Source organism: Saimiri boliviensis, chromosome 14, assembly GCF_048565385.1.
Source record: "Saimiri boliviensis isolate mSaiBol1 chromosome 14, mSaiBol1.pri, whole genome shotgun sequence".
NCBI lineage: Eukaryota > Metazoa > Chordata > Mammalia > Primates > Cebidae > Saimiri > Saimiri boliviensis.
In genome coordinates this window covers 12,521,001-12,538,805 of record NC_133462.1, presented here as the reverse complement: position 1 = coordinate 12,538,805, position 17,805 = coordinate 12,521,001, and the positions used below count along the sequence as shown (strand labels likewise).

At 55.2% G+C, this 17,805-nt stretch overlaps 2 protein-coding genes across 5 annotated transcripts in view; one reads left to right on the top strand and one right to left on the bottom strand.

Annotated features, from left to right (window-relative positions):
- The window catches only part of EXOC3L2 (exocyst complex component 3 like 2), a 34,870-nt gene extending 33,292 nt beyond the window's left edge, over positions 1 to 1,578 (bottom strand). The window contains exon 1 of one of the 3 annotated variants that reach the window (XM_074386183.1): positions 1,384 to 1,578. The gene's annotated coding sequence lies outside the window, so the exon portion shown is untranslated. Of the gene's footprint in view, positions 1 to 443; positions 555 to 1,383 lie in introns of those variants that run through there. The other 2 variants (XM_039467136.2, XM_074386182.1) reach the window with 2 other exon arrangements.
- Positions 1,579 to 7,723: 6,145 nt separating this feature from the next.
- Positions 7,724 to 17,805, top strand: part of MARK4 (microtubule affinity regulating kinase 4) — a 47,866-nt gene continuing 37,784 nt past the window's right edge. For both annotated transcript variants that reach the window (XM_039467137.2, XM_039467138.2), the window contains exons 1-2: positions 7,724 to 8,090; positions 15,787 to 15,987. In XM_039467137.2, the coding sequence (XP_039323071.1) occupies positions 8,040 to 8,090; positions 15,787 to 15,987 (252 nt within the window). In that variant the 5' untranslated portion in view covers positions 7,724 to 8,039. The remainder of the gene's footprint in view (positions 8,091 to 15,786; positions 15,988 to 17,805) is intronic.

Sequence of the window (17,805 nt, the reverse complement as noted above, 5' to 3'; positions counted from 1 at the left end):
GTTCAAGACCAGCCTGGCCATCGTAGTGAAATCCCATCTTAAAAAATAAAGAATGAAAGAAAGTAAGAAAGAAAGAAAGAAAAAGGAAGGAAGGAAGGAAGAAAGAAAGAAGAGAGAAAGAAAGAGAGAGAAAGAAAGAAAGAAAGAAAGAAGAGACAAGGTTTCACCGTGTTGCCTAGACTGGTCTCCAACTCGCGAGCTGAAGCGATCCAACCGCTTCAGCCTCCCAAAGTGCTGGGATTACAGGCATGAGCCACAGCGCCCGGCCTTGATTTCTCTTTCATCCTCCAAACTGGCATCCGCAAACCTCATCCCAAAATGGCTCCATCATCGCCCCCTCCACCCCAAAACGGTCTCCATCTTCCTCTCACAATTTCAGGTTCCAATTTCCCTCCAGTGGAAGTCAACCTTGCCCAGACACCACCTGCCATTCATTCCCCCACCTGGCTCCAATATTGCCTCGGCGCTGGATCTGACATCCCCAAACCCGGCTTCGACATTTTCCCAAAACTGGCTCCGACGTCTTTCCCCTTCCTGGCTCCGGCACCCCCCTCTGCAAAGTGGCGCTGACATCCTGCCCCTCCAACCCTCCGTCTGCCTCCCAGTGCCCAGCCCCTGACTCACTTCCGAGGCATCCCTCAAGCCCCCAGCCTCTCAGGCCCGCAGGATGTCTTGGCCACCAGAGCTTCCCTCTTTGGGCCCCTCCTCCCCTTCCTCGCTGCCAGCCTTTTCCCTAGTCACTAACCCTCTGTAGTGGCCCTGACCTCGGTTTGCAGAACCTATCACCTCCAGTGCTCAGCAGCTACATTAAAGAACTGTCTTTCTGCACGGCATGTCCCCAGCCCAACCCCAGGTGCACCCCCAATCTAGTCCTTGCCCCCAAACACAATCCCGTCATCAGCCCAGCCCACTGCGAGCTCATCCACATCTCCAATTCCAACCTGGTCTCTCCTGCTCCATCTCAGTCCTCACCGCGTTCCCATGTCCCATCTCCAAGCCCCCCTCTTTTGGGACGGAGCAAACACTTGATCCTTCCTGGCCTCAGTCTTCCTGCCCGGAATCGCAGGACATTCGACCCAATACCATCATCATCTCTCTTCTCCCTTGGTGGCACCAAGGTCTCCACTGCTCCCTGCCACCCTGTCTGGGCCTGTGAGTCCCCAGATTGTCCCCTGTACCTTCCTCCCCTTCCCGTCTCCTTTCTGCCTTCTCACCGGCACTCCCCGGGGGGCAGGCCCCAGATTCTCTCTCTGCCCCCAGCCTCTGCTGTGTTCAAGGCACAGCTTCTCATCAGCTCTGGTCCAGTGCAGCTCAGGGCACCTGTTTTCCCAGAGGGGCTCCGGGTCGGAAGGGACCGCTGCCCCCTGTCCCCAGCACACTCACCTCTGTCCTCATGCCCGTCTTTCTGTTCCTGCTGCTGTCTTGTCCCCAGGCTACTTCAGCCAGGACTGCTGAGAGCTTGGATCTGAGGAGGGGGTGCTCGGAGGAGGACAATTTCCTGTCAGGAAACCCCTCCCTCTCTGGGGCCAGGGGTGGGAAGGACTCATTATCTGTCTGCCCTTTTAGGCCAGGCTGCGGTTGGACTGGGAAGGCTGAGGCCCGCAGCTGGGCCCCCACCCTCACCCCCGCTCCAGGCCGGAATCTGCCGCCTGCCTGTTCTTCACGCCTCCCAAGGTGGCAACACCATCCTGGGCGCCCCGGGAACACACCCCTGGCTGGACACTGGCCCAGAGCTGCTCTCCAGCACTGGCAAGCCCTGAGGCCTTCGAATGAGAACTGGGGGATGGGCGCGGTGGCTCACGCCTGTAATCCCAACACCCTGGGAGGACAAGGCAGGCGGATCACAAGGTCAGGGGTTCGAGACTGAAGAACCAACATTGTAAAACCCTGCCTCTCCTAAAAACACAGGCCAGGCACAGTGGCTCACGCCTGTAATCCGAGCACTTTGGGAGGCCAAGGCAGGTAGATCACAAGGTCAGGAGTTTGAGACCAGCCTCCCCAACATGGTGAAACCCCGTCTCTACGAAAAAATACAAAAATTAGCCGGGTGTAATTGCGCCTGTAATTCCAGCTACTCGAGAGGCTGAGGCAGGAGAATCGCTTGAACCCAGGACGTGGAGGTGGCGGTGAGCTGACATAGCACCACTGAACCTGAGCGATAGAGCGAGACTCCATCTCAAAACAAACCAAAAAACAAAAATTAGCCAGGCATGGTGGCGTGTGCCTCTAATTCCAGCTACTCAGGAGGCTGAGACAGAAGAATCGCTTGAACCCAGGAGGCAGAGGTTGTGGTGAGCCAAGATCACACCACTGCACTCCAGCCTGGGTGACAGAGCGAGACTCTGTCTCAAAGAAATACACAAGCCTGACCAACATGGTGAAAACCACGTCTCTACTAAAAATACAAAAATTAGCCGGGCATGGTGGTACGTGCCTGTAATCCCAGCTACTCGGGAGGCTGAGGCAGGAGAATCGCTTGAACCCAGGGGCGGAGGTTGCAGTGAGCCGAGATGGCGCCATTGCACTCCACCCTAGGCAACTGAGCAAGACTCTGTCTCAAAAAAAAAAAAAAAAAAAAAAAAGAATGAGAACTGGGGGGCAGGCATGCATCTCTCTAGAGTTCCCAGCTATGGGCTAAAGACCAGGAGGAGGAAAGTTCTGTCTGGGGACCAGGACCTACAGAGAGAGCTGCTGGAACTGTGCTTCTCTTTGCCCAGAAGCCCCACCCCCTAGGTCTCTTCTTTTCATCCCAATTCCAGCTCCACAGTCTCTTCCTTTGTTCTCCACTGCTCCACTGTCCCGTCTCACAGAGGCGTCACTCTGATTTGTCAATTTCTTTTGCTTTTTTTTTTTTTTTTTTTTTTTTCCCAGAGACAGGGTCTCGCTCTGTCACCCAGGCTGGAGTGCAGTGGCATAATGATAGCTTCCTGCAGCCTGGATCTCCCAGGCTCAGGCGATCCTCCCACCTCAGCCTCCTGAGTAGCCAGGACTACAGGTATGTGCCACCATACCCAGCTACTTTTTGTATGATTATTTTTTTTGTAGAGATGGGAGTCTCGCTAGGTTCCTCAGGCTGGTCTTGATCTCCTGGCCTCAAGCCGTTCTCCTGCCTCAGCTTCCCAAAGTGCTGGGATTATAGGCGTGAGCCACGGTGCCCAGCCTGTCAATTTCTATATCACACCTTCCACAAATCTGAAATGATCAGATGCAGCCGCTGGCTTCCTTGCAGATCAACTCAGCAAAGCTGACTTTGTTGATCTTGTTCATCTTTATAAACCTAACTTCGTGTCCGGTCCTCAGTAGTCAAGATTCAAATGGATTTAAGTGAATGCATCGGTGAGGACAGACTGAAGCTGAGGGTTGGAGGTGGGATTGTGGATGCACTTCCCGCTAGAGTTGGAGATGCCAAGTGAAGTGAGGGCTGGGGCTGGAGCTGGTGCTGGGTGTGGCTGGGTGTGGGAATCAGGGTTTTTTTTTGTTTGTTTTGTTTGATGGAGTCTTACTCTGTTGCCCAGGCTGGAGTGCAGTATCATGATCTCAGCTTACTGCAACATCTGCCTCCCGGGTTCAACCGATTCTTCCTGCCTCAGCCTCCCAAGTAGTTGTGATTACAGGCACCTGCCACTGCACCTGGTTCATTTTTGTATTTTTAGTAGAGATGGGGTTTGACCATCTTGGCCAGGCTGGTCTTGAACTCCTGACCTTGTGATCCACCCACCTAGGCCTCCCAATATGCTGGGATTACAGGCGTAAGCCACCATGCCTGGCCATCAGGGTTACTTTTAAAGGCTAGGGCCATGTGTGGTGGCTCACACCTATGATCCCAGCACTTTCGGAGGCCAAGGCTGGGGGATTGCGTGAACCCAGGAGATCAAGACCAGACTGGTAACATAGCAAGACCCCATATCTACAAAAAAAATTTTTTTTTAATTAGTCAGGCATGGTGGTGCACTGTCCTAGCTACTAAGGGAGCTGAGGCAGGAGGATCACTTGAGCCTGGGAGGTGGAGGCTGCAGTGAGCCATGATCCCACCCCTGGGCTCCAGCCTGGACAACAGAGAGAAACTTGTCTCAAAACTAAAAAAAAAAAAAAAAAAAAATTAATAAATAAAACCAGACTGGGTCCAGACTGGAATGCAATGGCTCGATCTCAGCTCACCGCAACCTCCACCTCCCAGGTTCAAGAGATTCTCCTGCCTCAGCCTCCCGAGTAGCTGGGACTACAGGCTTTCACCACCATGCCTGGCAAATTTTTGTATTTTTAGTAGAGACAGGGTTTCACCATGTTGGTCAGGCTGGTCTCAAACTCCTGACTTTGTGATCTGCCTGCCTTGGCCTCCCACAGCGCTGGGATTACAGGTGTGAGCCACCATGTTCAGCCTCCACCCCACCTTTTAAAAAAATATTTTTATTATTTTAATTTAGAGACGAGGTCTCACTATGTTGCCCAGGCTGGTCTCAAACTCCTGGGCTTGAGTGATACACCTGGTCTTGTCTCCCAAAGTGCTGGGATTATAGGCGTCAGCCACCGCCCCCAGACCCTTAAAAATTTTTTTTTAATTGATATACAATTCGCATACATAAAATTCACCCTTTTCAAGGAGAGTCCAGTAGGTTTTAGTATATTCACAAGACTGTAGCAAGCGTCACCACTGTCTAATTCCAAAAGATTCTCAACACCCCAAAAAGAAACCTGGTACCCATTAGCAGTGACTTCTCATTCCCCCCGCCCCCAACCCCTGGCGACCATTAATCTACTTTCTGTCTATGGATTTGCCAGTTCTAATATTTCACACGAATGGAAGCATACGATAAGTGGTCTTTTGCGTCTGATTTCTTTCGCTAAGCATGCGGTTTTCTTTTCTTTTTCTTTTCTTTTTTTTTTTTTGAGACGGAGTTTCACTCTTGTTACCCAGGCTGGAGTGCAATGGCGCGATCTCGGCTCACCGCAACCTCCGCCTCCCGGGTTCAGGCAATTCTCCCGCCTCAGCCTCCTGAGTAGCTGGGATTACAGGCACGCGCCACCATGCCCAGCTAATTTTTTGTATTTTTAGTAGAGACGGGGTTTCACCATGTTGACCAGGATGGTCTCGATCTCTCGACCTCGTGATCCACCCGCATCGGCCTCCCAAAGTGCTGGGATTACAAGCTTGAGCCGCCGCGCCCGGCCAGCATGCGGTTTTCAAGGTTCATCCACTTTCGGCATCCTCCCCCATTGTAAGTCTCAGTTCCTCCCCGCATCTGGGAAACGGGGTGCTGACGCTGCTGGGGAAGGAGGGCAAGGGTGGACCCTGGAAATGTGTGGGGCGCGTGTAGGGAGGTGATCGGCTGCCCCCGAGTGGTGCGCGGAAGAACTGCAGCTCTCCGCGCCAGTGCGGGGAAGGGGTTGCCGGCGCTCAGCCCCTCTGGCCCACTCCCAAGACCCCCACTTTCACCCTGCAGCGTCCCTGGGATCACAGTACTTCTAGAACACAACCCTGGAACTCCTCCCTCCCTGCCACCGTCCCTGAGACTCCTCAGGCCTTATTTGCCAAATAGCAATAATAATGTCCCCACATACAAAGTTTGAGAACTCTGGCTCCCTGTGAAGCGCTTTATTTACAGATTCTCATTGATTTGTTAGCAATAACAAATTAAAATAACAAATACATATAAACAAATTAACAAACGAAAATAGTAGCAGCCTGAGGTTGCTGCTGTTATGACTCAGAGACAGGAAACCCCAGTAGTTGAGAGAGGGTCCAAGTTCTGGAGTTTGGGTGTGCTTGGATTCAAATCATACAGCCCTGCCACAGATGTGCTGTGTGACTTTCATGGTGCCACGTTTCTCCCTTCCTTGGGCCTCTGCTTCCTCACCTGCAAATGGGATTGATAAAGACGTTCCCTACCTCCTGGGGTGGCAGAAGGAAGCGCTCAGAGCCTGGCACAAAGGCAGCTCCCATGAGTCTATGTAGCTGATAGTATCCAGCTGTGCGGTGCTGGTGACCGTTCCACCACCAGCTCTCGGCCGGGTCCCGCGTCATCCCAGCACTTTGGGAGGCCGAAGTGTGAGGATCGCTGGAGCCTGAGAGTTGGCTACCCATGTAGCCTGGGCAACATGGCTACAAAAAATTAGCTGTGTGTGGTGGTGCACACCTGTAGTCCCAGCTACTTGGTGGGGCTGAGCTGGGAGGATTGCTTGAACCCGGGATGCCCAGGCTGCAGTGAGCCATAATCGCACCACTGCACTCCAGCCTGGGTGATGCAGTGAGACCCTGTCTCAAAAACAAAACAAAACACCCCGGCTCTGCAGGTGGGGGTGGGGAGCCTTCATTTGTAGCATTTGCCAATTTCCACGGTATGAATATTCCCACCATTGCTAATTTCAAGCTACCAAGGTGATGTCACAAGGCATTTTTGCCCCACCATTACACGGTAATTTTACTGTGCAGCTACAACAGACGTAAGTAACCTCAGGATCACAGATAATAGCAAATGTGGTAAGGTAATTAGGACCTGACGAATATGTATTACCTTTAATATAATTTATTTAATTGTATGTTTGCATAATTTAATTTTTAATAATGGCTGTGTTTAACAACCAGTTCCAAAATTCCTGAGACATAACCATCAGCTCCAGCCAGATCCAGCGCGCTGCTGCTTTAGAAGGGGAAACTGAGGCTCAGGAAAGTGGTCAGCCAGGCACAGGACCCTTCCCCAAACTGTGTGATTCCCAGGCCAGTACTATGTCATGCCTGTTTTTCTTTCATCCCATACTGGTCCACAGAGTATGGGTGGTCCCCACAGGGCTGTCTGGCCTCCGAGAGGCCCTTGCCCTCTCTGGTCTCGGTCTGCCCGCATTGGGAGTGGCCGTGCCCTGCAGGTGAATACCCGCACAGGTTCCTCCACACCTGCTTCAGCCCTGCCCATGAGCCACACGCGGATCCTCCCTCTCACTTTACAGACTGGGAAAGTGAAGCCCAGAAAGGGCGAGCTTGCCCCGGGTCATACAGGTGGACAGAGAGGGTCCCCACATGCCAGTCGGGGTGCAGAGGAGAGGACACTGCAGCCCCAACCTGGAGGTCTGGAGCTATGTGCTTGGGCAGAGGCGGCCTGACTAGGAGGTCACTGAGCCCTCTGCAGCGGCCAAGCCCCGCACACCATCCCCTTCGCCGACCCCACCCTTGGGCCTCCGAGGGCAGAGCTTCTGCCGCCCCCACGCCCCACTGGGGAGAGAATGAGCGGGGGGCGGGGGAGGGACAATGTGGAAGCGCCTCTGGGGGCTTCTGTGGCTCGGTCCCTTTATCTCCATCTCTTCACAGATCTCTGCGTCTCTGTGTCTCTTTGTCTCTCCCTGTGTGTGTGTGTGGGGGGGGGGGGTGTCTCGCTGAGTCTTTGTCCCTCTGTGTCGCTGAGTCTCTCTGCCCCGGTCTCCCCGTTCATCTCCTTGCGCCTCTCTCTCCGCCCTTTTGTAACTCGTCTCTCTCTCTCTGTGTCTCTCTGTCTCTCGATCTCTCTCTCTGCGTCTGTGGCGCTCTGCCCCGGACTCTGTCTCCCCTTTTCTCCTCTGCGGTGCGTCTCTCCTCTCGGGCGAGAACCACCTCCCCGCCGGCGCGCCCAGACCCGCCTCCGCCCCCGGAGCCCCCCGCGCCCGGGACCAGCCCGGGCCTGCGCCTTTAAGGGCCGGCGGCGGGGGGCGGGGTCCCGGCGCCCCGCCCTGCCGCCCCTCCCCCTGACGTCCCTTCCTCCCTCCCCAGCCCCTCCACCGCCTCCCTCCGCCGCCGCCTGGGCCGGCTCCGCGCCCCCTCCGCGGCCCCCGCCCGCCCGCCCGCCGCCCCCATGGCGCCCGGGGTCGCCGCTGCACGGGGCCACTAGGACCCTCGGCGTCCCCTCCCCTCCCCCGCCCTGCCCCCTCTCCCGGGGCGCGGACCCGGGCGTTCACGGCGCCCAGCTTTTGAGCTCGCCTCCCCAGGCCGGCGGGGGGGGAGGGGAAGAGAGGGGACCCTGGGACCCCCGCCCCCCCCACCCGGCCGCCCCTGCTCCCCCCGGGACCGGGAGAAGATGTCTTCGCGGACGGCGCTGGCCCCGGGCAACGATCGGAACTCGGACACGGTGAGTGGGGCCCGGCCCCTTGGGAAGCCCTGGCTGGGTCCAGCCGCCAGACCTTTCGCCCCGCTGTGCCCCTCGCCCCGCGAGCCCCTACCCTGGTTTCCAGGGCTCGACCCGGCTGGTCACCTCGCGACCCCTTCCGGACTTCCAGGCCTCTCGGCCCTCCCCACCTTTTCCAGCCCAGCCCGACCCCTGGGGGCGCCGCTCTCTCGGGACCCCTCTCCTGTCCCCGTGCAGACCGCTTCCGCTCGGGTCTCTGCCCTCCAGGAAGCCCCCTCCCCTGCTTCCAGGAGCCCCTCCCTTCTCTCGCGCCTGCTAAGCCCTTTCCCCTCCGGGCGGCCGCGTCCGACACCTCGCCCCCTCCCGGATTTGCAGGGCCCCTGACCCCCCAAGGCCCGACGCTGGCTCTCACAGCAGGGCCTGGCCCAGTCCTGCCTCTGGCTCCGGCCTTCCCTGTCTGGGGCTGGGTGCTGGCTCCCCAGCAGCCCCCTCCTCTCCTTCCCAGCCCTCAGCCCCTCCAGGACCCACCCGCGACGCCTGTGGGCAGCCCCTGGCAGGAAGCTGGTTTCCACCTCTCCTGGGCCCCGGCCCTTTCCTGGCTTCTTCAAGGTCTCTCCCTTCCCAGGCCTGGTCCCCATTTTCCCAACAGCCCTATCCCTAGATCCCAGCACCCCGGGGCCCCCAGATGCCACCTGGACCCTTTCTGGTCTCTTCCCCTCCCAGGAAGCCTTGGCCTCCAACTTCCAGGCCCCCGCCTCGCCCAGGCTCTATTTCTAGGCCCTGGACCAGTCTGCCTCCAGGCCTCATCTGCCCTCTATCAACTTCTCAGCTTCAGGCAAGCCCCTTCCCCAACCCCCAACCTCTGGACCCCCGGCTAGGCCAAACTCGGGCCCCTTCCGCACAAGCCACCATCCTTTCTCCTGCCCCAGCACCTCCCCCTTCCTTGCTGGGGGTCTGGCCTCCAAAGGAAGCCCCCTCCCCAGCTTCAGAGGCCTTCCTCAGCTACAGGGCCTGGCCCTAGATCCTTCTTCCAGAAAACTCCTGGACGCGAAGCCTCTCATCTTGCCCGGGCTGCAAGCCCTCTTCCCTTGGGGTCAGTCTGCTGGAAGCCTTCTCCCCAAATTTCTAGACCCCTTGACCTCCCCCAAGGCTCAGGCTTTATTTTGCTGAGCTGCTCCTTGCCCAAGTACCCCCTACCCCACACTCTCAGGCCCCCCGAGACCCTTCTCTAGTTTCAAGGACTGCTCCCAGAAACCCCCTTCACTGATTCCTAGGAGCTTCCCCAAGACCCAGGGATTGCTGGTCTCTGACTTCCGCTGCCCCCATGGCCATGTCACTTTCTACCATCCCCAGGCGCCCCCTGCCCCGACACTGCTTCCCAGACAGTCCCAGGAAGGCCCCTCCCATCTCCTGTGTCTGGTCACTCATCACCTCCAAAGACCTGCCCACCACCAATCCCAGACTTCTCCCCAGCTGGGATCTTCATCCCTTTCTCCACATCCTTCTGCCAGCTTCCTGCTTCCCTTCCCCCCGTTTCCCTCACCTCCAAAAGACCCCCTCACCCCCCCGCCATCAGAGAGATTTACGTCTGCCCCTTCCTCATCTTGCAGATTCCTCCCTCACGGAGACCACTCCCCATCGTCACTAGAGGAGAACCCCAGTTTGGAGTCTAATAAAATGCCACCACCTCCGTTCCCCGGCCACTCCAATCGCCAGTGAGGGGCCAGGCACGCCACAGTTGTGGGCTGCAGTGCCGGCCCGGCCAGCTTGTTTGCCTCTGTCCTCAGACAGCTGGTTCTTCCTTTCTGAGCCTCAGTTTCTTGCCCTGGAAAATAGGGGTGACCGCTGGAGTGCCTCCGAGGCTTACTCGATTCGGGCGAAGCCTGGCACCTAGGAAGCACTCCACAAATGCCAGCTGCTATTGTGGCTGTGGGTATGAGTCAGACAGCCCGTGGATTCTCGGCTCAGGGCTGTCGTTAGTTGTGGAGTGAGCCTGCAGATTCGCTCCCAGCTTGGAGCCTCAGTTTCCTTGTCTCTGTATCGGGTTGATGATGGCATCTCCCCGTGAGGGATGTTTTGCAGGAGCTGATGATATGATATGATGTGACGAAGGTGCATAGAGCCTGGCATGTGTCGCGGCTGTCGTGGTTATTAGTATTACTTTAATTGTTCAGATAAACTTGGGTTCACATCCTGTTTCTTGGGACACATCCTGTCCCTCCCTAGCTGTGTGACCTCAGGCAAGTAACCTCACCTCTCTGAGCCTTGCTTTCCTTGTCTGTTAAGTGGAACGCCTGATGACGCCTAGCTGTTCCCTGGGTTGTTGAGATGTGTGCCTGGTGCGGATTTGAGGACGGCTAATCCCCTTTTCTCCTCCGATTCTTGTCACTAAGATCTGCCTGTCAGTCCTGGCCGAGAGTCACCTGCCTGCCTCTGGAATGGGAGGTGGCAGCCCCCTCTTTGCTACCTGGTTACCATGGCCACAGCCAGGTGGGGTCATGCTACCCCACCCCAAGTTCCAGGGCCCCCCACCTGGGGGCCAGCCTCCCCAGGTTCCCTAGCAACAGGCCCTGGTGTTGGGGTGCCCCCCCGGGCGGGAGGGAGCCAGGCAAGCTGGTGGTATGGGACAATTTTAGCTCCCACCCCCGGCCCCCAGGGGCTTTGTCACCCACTGCCCCAGCTGCCCCTCGAAGGGGTCCCTCATCCTTGCTGCCCTCAGCGTGGTGCCATCCCACCTCCAGCTGGCTGCCCTGGCGCTGCCTGACGGGGGTTCTTCTCCAGGTCCTTATCGCAGTGGGGATCGGAGGCCTTATCTCCAGGATCTCCACCTGCCTCCCTGGTCTCCTCTGGGAGGAAGCCTGGGGCGGTGGGGAAGCGCACAGGAGGGGTCAGGAGGCTGGGGTTCGCATCCCAGCACTGCTCCATCTGCCCTGTGACCGTGGGGGAGGGATTCCCCCTGCCTGAGCCTGGGGATCCCCGGCTGGAGGCTGCAGATCACAACTGGACCCGAATTGGAGGCCAGGGTGAGGGCGAGGCGGGCAGTGGCAGACACATGGTTAGGGCCCCGGCTCTGGTGGTTGGAACTGCCCAGCCATGGGGAGCTTGTCTTTCTGCCCCTGTGAACGGCCTGTGTGACCTTCACATGGCACCTTCCCTCTCCAGGGCTCAGTTTCTCCCCTGGAGCCTGGAGTTGCTCCCTGGGCTACTGCGGGAATTAAGTGTAGGCGAGGTGCCCATTTGCACAGAATGTGGCCCAGAGCATGAGCTGCTTCGTAGAAACGGTTCATGACCCGGCGTGGTAGCTCATACCTCTAATCCCAACACTTTGGGAGACCCAGGCAGGAGGATGGCTTGAGTCCAGGAGCTGAAAACCAGCCTGGGCAACATAGCAAGACTCCATCTCTACTGAAAAATAGCAAAACTAGCTGTGTGTCGTGGTGCAGCCCTGTGAACGCAGCTACCCGGGAGGCTGAGGTGGGACGATTTGCTCGAACCCAGGCAGTTAAGGTTGCAGTCAGACTTGATCGCACCACTGCACTTCAGCTTGGGCAACAGAGCAAGACCTGTCTCAAAAAACAAAACAAAAAAAAAACCCAAAAGGTTCAGGTGTGGTATTATGACAGTGAAAAGCATCAAGACTAGTGGCAAGCATCTGGGCGGGGTGACTCACGCCTGTAATCCCAGCACTTTGGGAGGCTGAGGTGGGTGGATCACCTAAGGTCGGGAGCTCGAGTCCAACCTGGCTGACAGGGGGAAACCCCATCTCTACTAAAAATACGAAAATTAGCCGTGATGGCGGGCACCTGTAATCCCAGCTACTCAGGAGGCTGAGGCAGGAGAATTGCTTGAATCCGGGCGGCGGAGGTTACGGTGAGCTGAGATCACGCCACTGCACTCCATTCTGGACAACTCCATCTCAAAAAAAAAAAAAAAGACTGGTGGAAACTGTCTGGGTTCAGATCGTGCGTCTGGGCCTCAGTTTCCCCTCCGTAAAGTGGGAATGACAGTGTGGTAATGGCCTCAGATTGCATCAGTGACCCGCATTAATTATCTGTTACTTGTCATTGCTATCAAGTGGCCCGGCAGTCGCTCTCTGCAAGACCCGGACCCCCAGCCCTCAGCCTCCTGGCCTTTCTTCCTCCCTTCCCCTGTTCCTTCTACTTCCGACGCCAGCCCTGGGAAGGGCACAGGCAGAACTGCCTTGGCAGGGGCCTCAGACACCCTGAGCCCAGCCCCGAAAGGGGGAGACGGTCCCTGGGGCTTCCAGTCAGGGCAGGGCAGCTCAGAGCAGGCAGGTGACCTGCAGAGGGAGAGAGGCCAGGGAGGGACAGGACAGTAGGAACAGAACATGGGGAGGAGAGAAGCCCCAGCGTGGGAGACAGCAAGTCAGGGTGCTATTGGAGCCTTGGGTATTTCAGGGGGCGGCAGAAGCAACAGTGTTTCCAAGAAGGGTAGGGGATGGAACCCGGACTCAGGGCCAGTGAAAGACGTCGTTACATGGTGGGGCGAGGTGGCTCTCGCCTGTAATCCCAGCCCTTTGGGAGACCAAGGCAGGTGGATCACCTGAGGTCGGGAGTTTGAGACCGGCCTGACCAACATAGTGAAACCCTGTCTCTATTAAAAATGCAAAATCAGCCAGGCGTGGTAGCACATGCCTGTAGTCCCAGCTACTCGGGAGGCTGAGGCAGGAGAATGGCTTGAACCCGGGAGGTGGAGGTTGCAGTGAGCTGAGATGGTGCCACTGCACTCCAGCCTGGACGACAAGAGCGAAACTCTGACTCCAAAAAAAAAAAAAAAAAAAAGTCTTGGTTACAATGTTTGGAGTCCAATCTGGGGCAACAGTAATTGGAATAAAATGTTAGGGACATTCCACTGGGAATCAAATGTTGACATTTGCTTTGAAGTAGAGTTTGGGGGCTGGAGAGGGGACAGTGGATGGGTGAGTACACGCAGGGCCGGTGGCGGTGGGGGAGGAGCCTCGGGCCAGATTGAGGTCAGGTTGATTGGGGTTGAGAGCAGCCGCATTTAGAGCAGAATATCGTGGAGGTGATCCAGGCTCCAGGCCAGGCACATCCTGCTTTTTCGCGCTTTGCCTTATTGAACTTCATGGATACTGTGTTTTCTACTGATTGAAGGTTTCTCACGACCCTGTGTTGAGCAAGCCTGTGGGCAATTTCTCCAGCGGCTGGTGCACAATTCATGTCTCTGGGTCACATTTTGGTAACTGACGAAATATTTCAAACTTTTTCATTATTATGATAATATCTGCTACGGTGATCTGTGATCAGTGATGTTTTTCTTTTCTTTTCTTTTTTTTTTTTTTTTGGAAACAGGGTCTCACTCTGTTGCCCAGGCTGGAGTGCAGTGGCATGATCAAAGCTCACTGCAGCCTCCACCTCCTGGGGCTCATGCGATCTTCCCATCTCAGCCTCCCCAGTAGCTGGGACTATAGGCATATGCCACCATGCCTAGCTAATTTTTTATTTTTGTTTTTTAATTTCTTCTAGAGACAGGCGTCTCACTTCATTGCCCAGGCAGATGAAGTGAGACGCCTGTCTCTGGAAAAAACTCAAACTCCCTGGCTTCAAGTGATCCTCCAGCATCGTCAATTTTTTTTTTTTTTTTCTCTGAAATGGAGTCTCGCTCTGTCGCCCAGGGTGGAGGACTGTAGCAGTACCATCTCGGCTCACTGCAGCCTCCGCCTCCCAGGTTCAAGCAATTCTCGTGCCTCAGTCTCCCGAGTAGCTGGGATTACAGGCATGTGCCACCACACCTGGCTAATATGTCTGTGTTTCTGGTACAGACAGGATTTCAGCATATTGGTTAGGCTGGTCTCAAACTCCTGATCTTGTGATCTGCCTGCCTCGGCTTCCCAAAGTGCTGGGATTACAGGTGTGAGCCACTGCGCCTGGCAATTATTTTTTTTTAAATTGTGATTCACTGAAGGTTTGAATGTTTGTTAGCAGCTTTTAACAATAAAGTATTGTAAGATTGAAGTATGCACATTGTTTTGTAGATGTAATGCTATTATTGTATACTCAGTAGACTACAGTGTGGTATAAACATACTGCTTTTTTTTGTTATGAGACGGAGTCCCACCCCGTCGCACAGGCTGGAGTGCAGTGGTGGGATCTCAGCTCACCACAACCTCCTCCTTCCCTGGTTTGATCAATTCTCCTGCCTCAGCCTCCCAAGTAGCTGGGCTTACAGCTGTTTGTCACCAGGCCCAGCTAATTTTTGTATATTTAGTAGAGACGGGGTTTCCCCATGTTGACCAGGCTGGTCTCAAACTCCTGACCTCAGGTGATCCGCCCGCCTTGGCCTCCCAAAGTACTGGGATTACAGGCATGAGCCACCTCGCCTGGCCCATAGTTTTTATATGCGCTGAGAATCCAAAAAATTCATGTGCCTTGCTTTTTTGCAATATTTGCTTTATCACGGTGGTCTGGAACCAAACTTGGTGTATTTCCGAGGTGTGCGTGTATTTAGAAAAGGAGGCGGGAGGCCGGTCCCGGTGGCTCACGCCTGTAATCCCAGCACTTTTGGAGGGCAAGGCAGGTGGATCACCTGAGGTCAGGAGTTTGAGACTAACCTAGCCAACATGGTGAAACCACATCCCTACTAAAAGTACAGAAATTAGCCAGGTGTGATGGTACACGTATGTAATCCCAGCTACTTGGGAGGCTGAGGCAGGAGAATGGCTTCAACCTGGGAAGTGGAGGTTGCAGTCTGCTGAGATTGCGCCCCTGCACTCCAGCTTGGGTGACAGAGTGAGACTCTGTACCCCTCCCCCAAAAAAACAAAGACAAGGAAGTTGGGGGTACTCAGACTACTCCATTTAAAAAAAAAAGGGGGCCGGGCGCGGTGGCTCAAGCCTGTAATCCCAGCACTTTGGGAGGCCGAGGCGGGTGGATCACGAGGTCAAGAGATCGAGACCATCCTGGTCAACATAGTGAAACCCCGTCTCTACTAAAAATAACAAAAATTAGCTGGGCATGGCGGTGCGTGCCTGTAATCCCAGCTACTCAGGAGGCTGAGGCAGGAGAATTGCCTGAACCCAGGAGGCGGAGGTTGCGATGAGCCGAGATCGCGCCATTGCACTCCAGCCTGGGTAACAAGAGCAAAACTCCGTCTCAAAAAAAAAAAAAAAAAAAAAAAAAAAAAGGGCAGTGAGGGTTGAAGAAGGGGCCTGATGCCTGGGCCCCAGATGCTGCAGATTTGGGGGGCCCAGGGGCTTTTGTTCTTGGAGGCATCTTTTCGTAGAGAAAGATGAAGGATGCAATGATGTCAGGGCTCTCGGTGGCCTGAGTTTGAAAAGGGCCACAAGGGGCTGCACAAGATGGCCCATGCCTATAATCCCAGCACTTTGGGAGGCCAAGGCGGGTGGACCAGTCTGACCAACATGGAGAAACCCCGTCTCTACTAAAAATACAAAATTAGCCAGGCAGGGTGATGCATGCCTGTAATCCCAGCTACTCGGGAGGCTGAGGCAGGAGAATTGCTTGAATCCGGGAGGCGGAGGTTATGGTGAGCTGAGATTGCGCCATTGCACTCCAGCCTGGCCAACAAGAGTGAAACTCCATTTTAAAAAAAGGGCCATAAAGGGGCCGGTGGCCAGGCCTCAAGTTAACTGCACCAGCCCACGCATGCCATGAAGGTGGGATTGCATAGCTGCTCATGCCCCGTCTCCCCCGCCCAGCATGGCACGTTGGGCAGCGGCCGCTCCTCGGACAAAGGCCCGTCCTGGTCCAGCCGCTCGCTGGGTGCCCGTTGCCGGAACTCCATCGCCTCCTGTCCCGAGGAGCAGCCCCACGTGGGCAACTACCGCCTGCTGAGGACCATCGGGAAGGGCAACTTTGCCAAAGTCAAGCTGGCTCGGCACATCCTCACTGGTCGGGAGGTGAGTATGGGCACGGGGTGGGGCTCTGGGCAGGTTCCTGCGGGACCGGGGCTTCCGGGGACGTTGATACAGGTTGGGATTGGCCCTGGGTTTGCTTTACAGCCTCAGAGAGAGTCCCTGACTCTCTCTGGGACGGATCCCAATATCTCCGATTTTCCCAGAACAACCCCCGTGGGAAAAGAGAACCATTTTTGCCGGGCTGGTGGCTCACGCCTGTAATCTCAGCACTTTGGGAGGCCGAGGTGGGCGGATCACCTGAGGTCAGGAGTTCAAGACCGGCCTGGCCAACATGGTGAAACCCCGTCTTTAAAAAAAAAAAAAAAAAAAAGAATCAATTTCAGATATCCCTGAAATTGCCGAGAAATCTCAGATCACAGGCAGCCTGATACGTTGCATTGCTAAGGATGCATGTAGCTTTTGTCGCTAAACCGGATCTATGGCTGGATGCGGTGGCTCACACCTGTAATCCCAGCTCTTTGAGAGGCCAAGGTAGGAGGATTGCTTGAGCTCAGGAGTTTGAGACCAGCCTGGGCAACACAGCGAGACTTAGTCTCTACTAAAAAAAAAAAATAAAATTTGCAAAAAATTATCTGGGTGTGGTGATGCATGCCTGTGGTCCCAGCTACTTGGGAGGCTGAGGTGGGAGAATCACTTGAGCTCAGGAGTTCCAGGCTCTGGTGAGCTGTGACCTCACCACTGTACTCCAGCCTGGGTGACAGAGTGAGACCCGTCTCAGAAAATAAAAATAAAATCAAAGAGGGCTGGGTATGGTGGCTCACACCTGTAATCCAGTACTTTCAGAGGGCGAGGTAGGTGAATTGCTTGAGGTCAAGAGTTTGAGACCAGCTTGACCAACATGGTGAAACCCTGTCTCTACTAAAAATACAAAAATTAGCTGGGCATGGTGGCACATGCCTATAATCCCAGCTACTGAGGAGGCTGAAGCTGGAGAATCACTTGAACCCGGGAGGTGGAGGTTGCAGTGAGCAGAGATCATACCACTGCACTCCAGCCTGCCTGACAGAGCAAGACTGTGTCTCAAAAAAAATTAAAAAGGCTGGGTGCGGTGGCTCATGCCTGTAATCCCAGCACTTTGGGAGGCCAAGGCAAGGCAGATCACCTGAGGTCGGGAGGTCAAGACCGGCCTGGCCAACATGGTAAAACCCTATCTCTACTAAAAATACAAAAATTAGCTGGGTGTGATGGCAGGCACCTGTAATCCAGCTAATCAGGAGGCTGTGGCAGAAGAATCTCTTGACCCTGGGAGGCAGAGGTTGCAGTGAGCTGAGATAGTGCCACTGCACTTCAGCCTCTGCAACAAGAGTGAGACTCCATCTCAAAAATAATAATAATAATAATAATAATAATAATAGGCCGGGCGCGGTGGCTCAAGCCTGTAATCCCAGCACTTTGGGAGGCCGAGGCGGGTGGATCACGAGGTCGAGAGATCGAGACCATCCTGGTCAACATGGTGAAACCCCGTCTCTACTAAAAATACAAAAAATAAGCTGGGCGTGGTGGCACGTGCCTGTTATCCCAGCTACTCAGGAGGCTGAGGCAGGAGAATTGCCTGAACCCAGGAGGCGGAGGTTGCGGTGAGCTGAGATCGCGCCATTGCACTCCAGCCTGGGTAACAAGAGTGAAACTCCGTCTCAAAATAATAATAATAATAATAATAATAATAATAATAATATTTTTTTAAAAAGTAGGCCGGGTGTGGTGGCTTATGCTTTAAATCCCAGCACTTTGGGAGGTCAAGGTGAGTGGGTCACCTGAGGTCAGGAGTTCGCGACCAACCTGGCCAACATGGTAAAACCC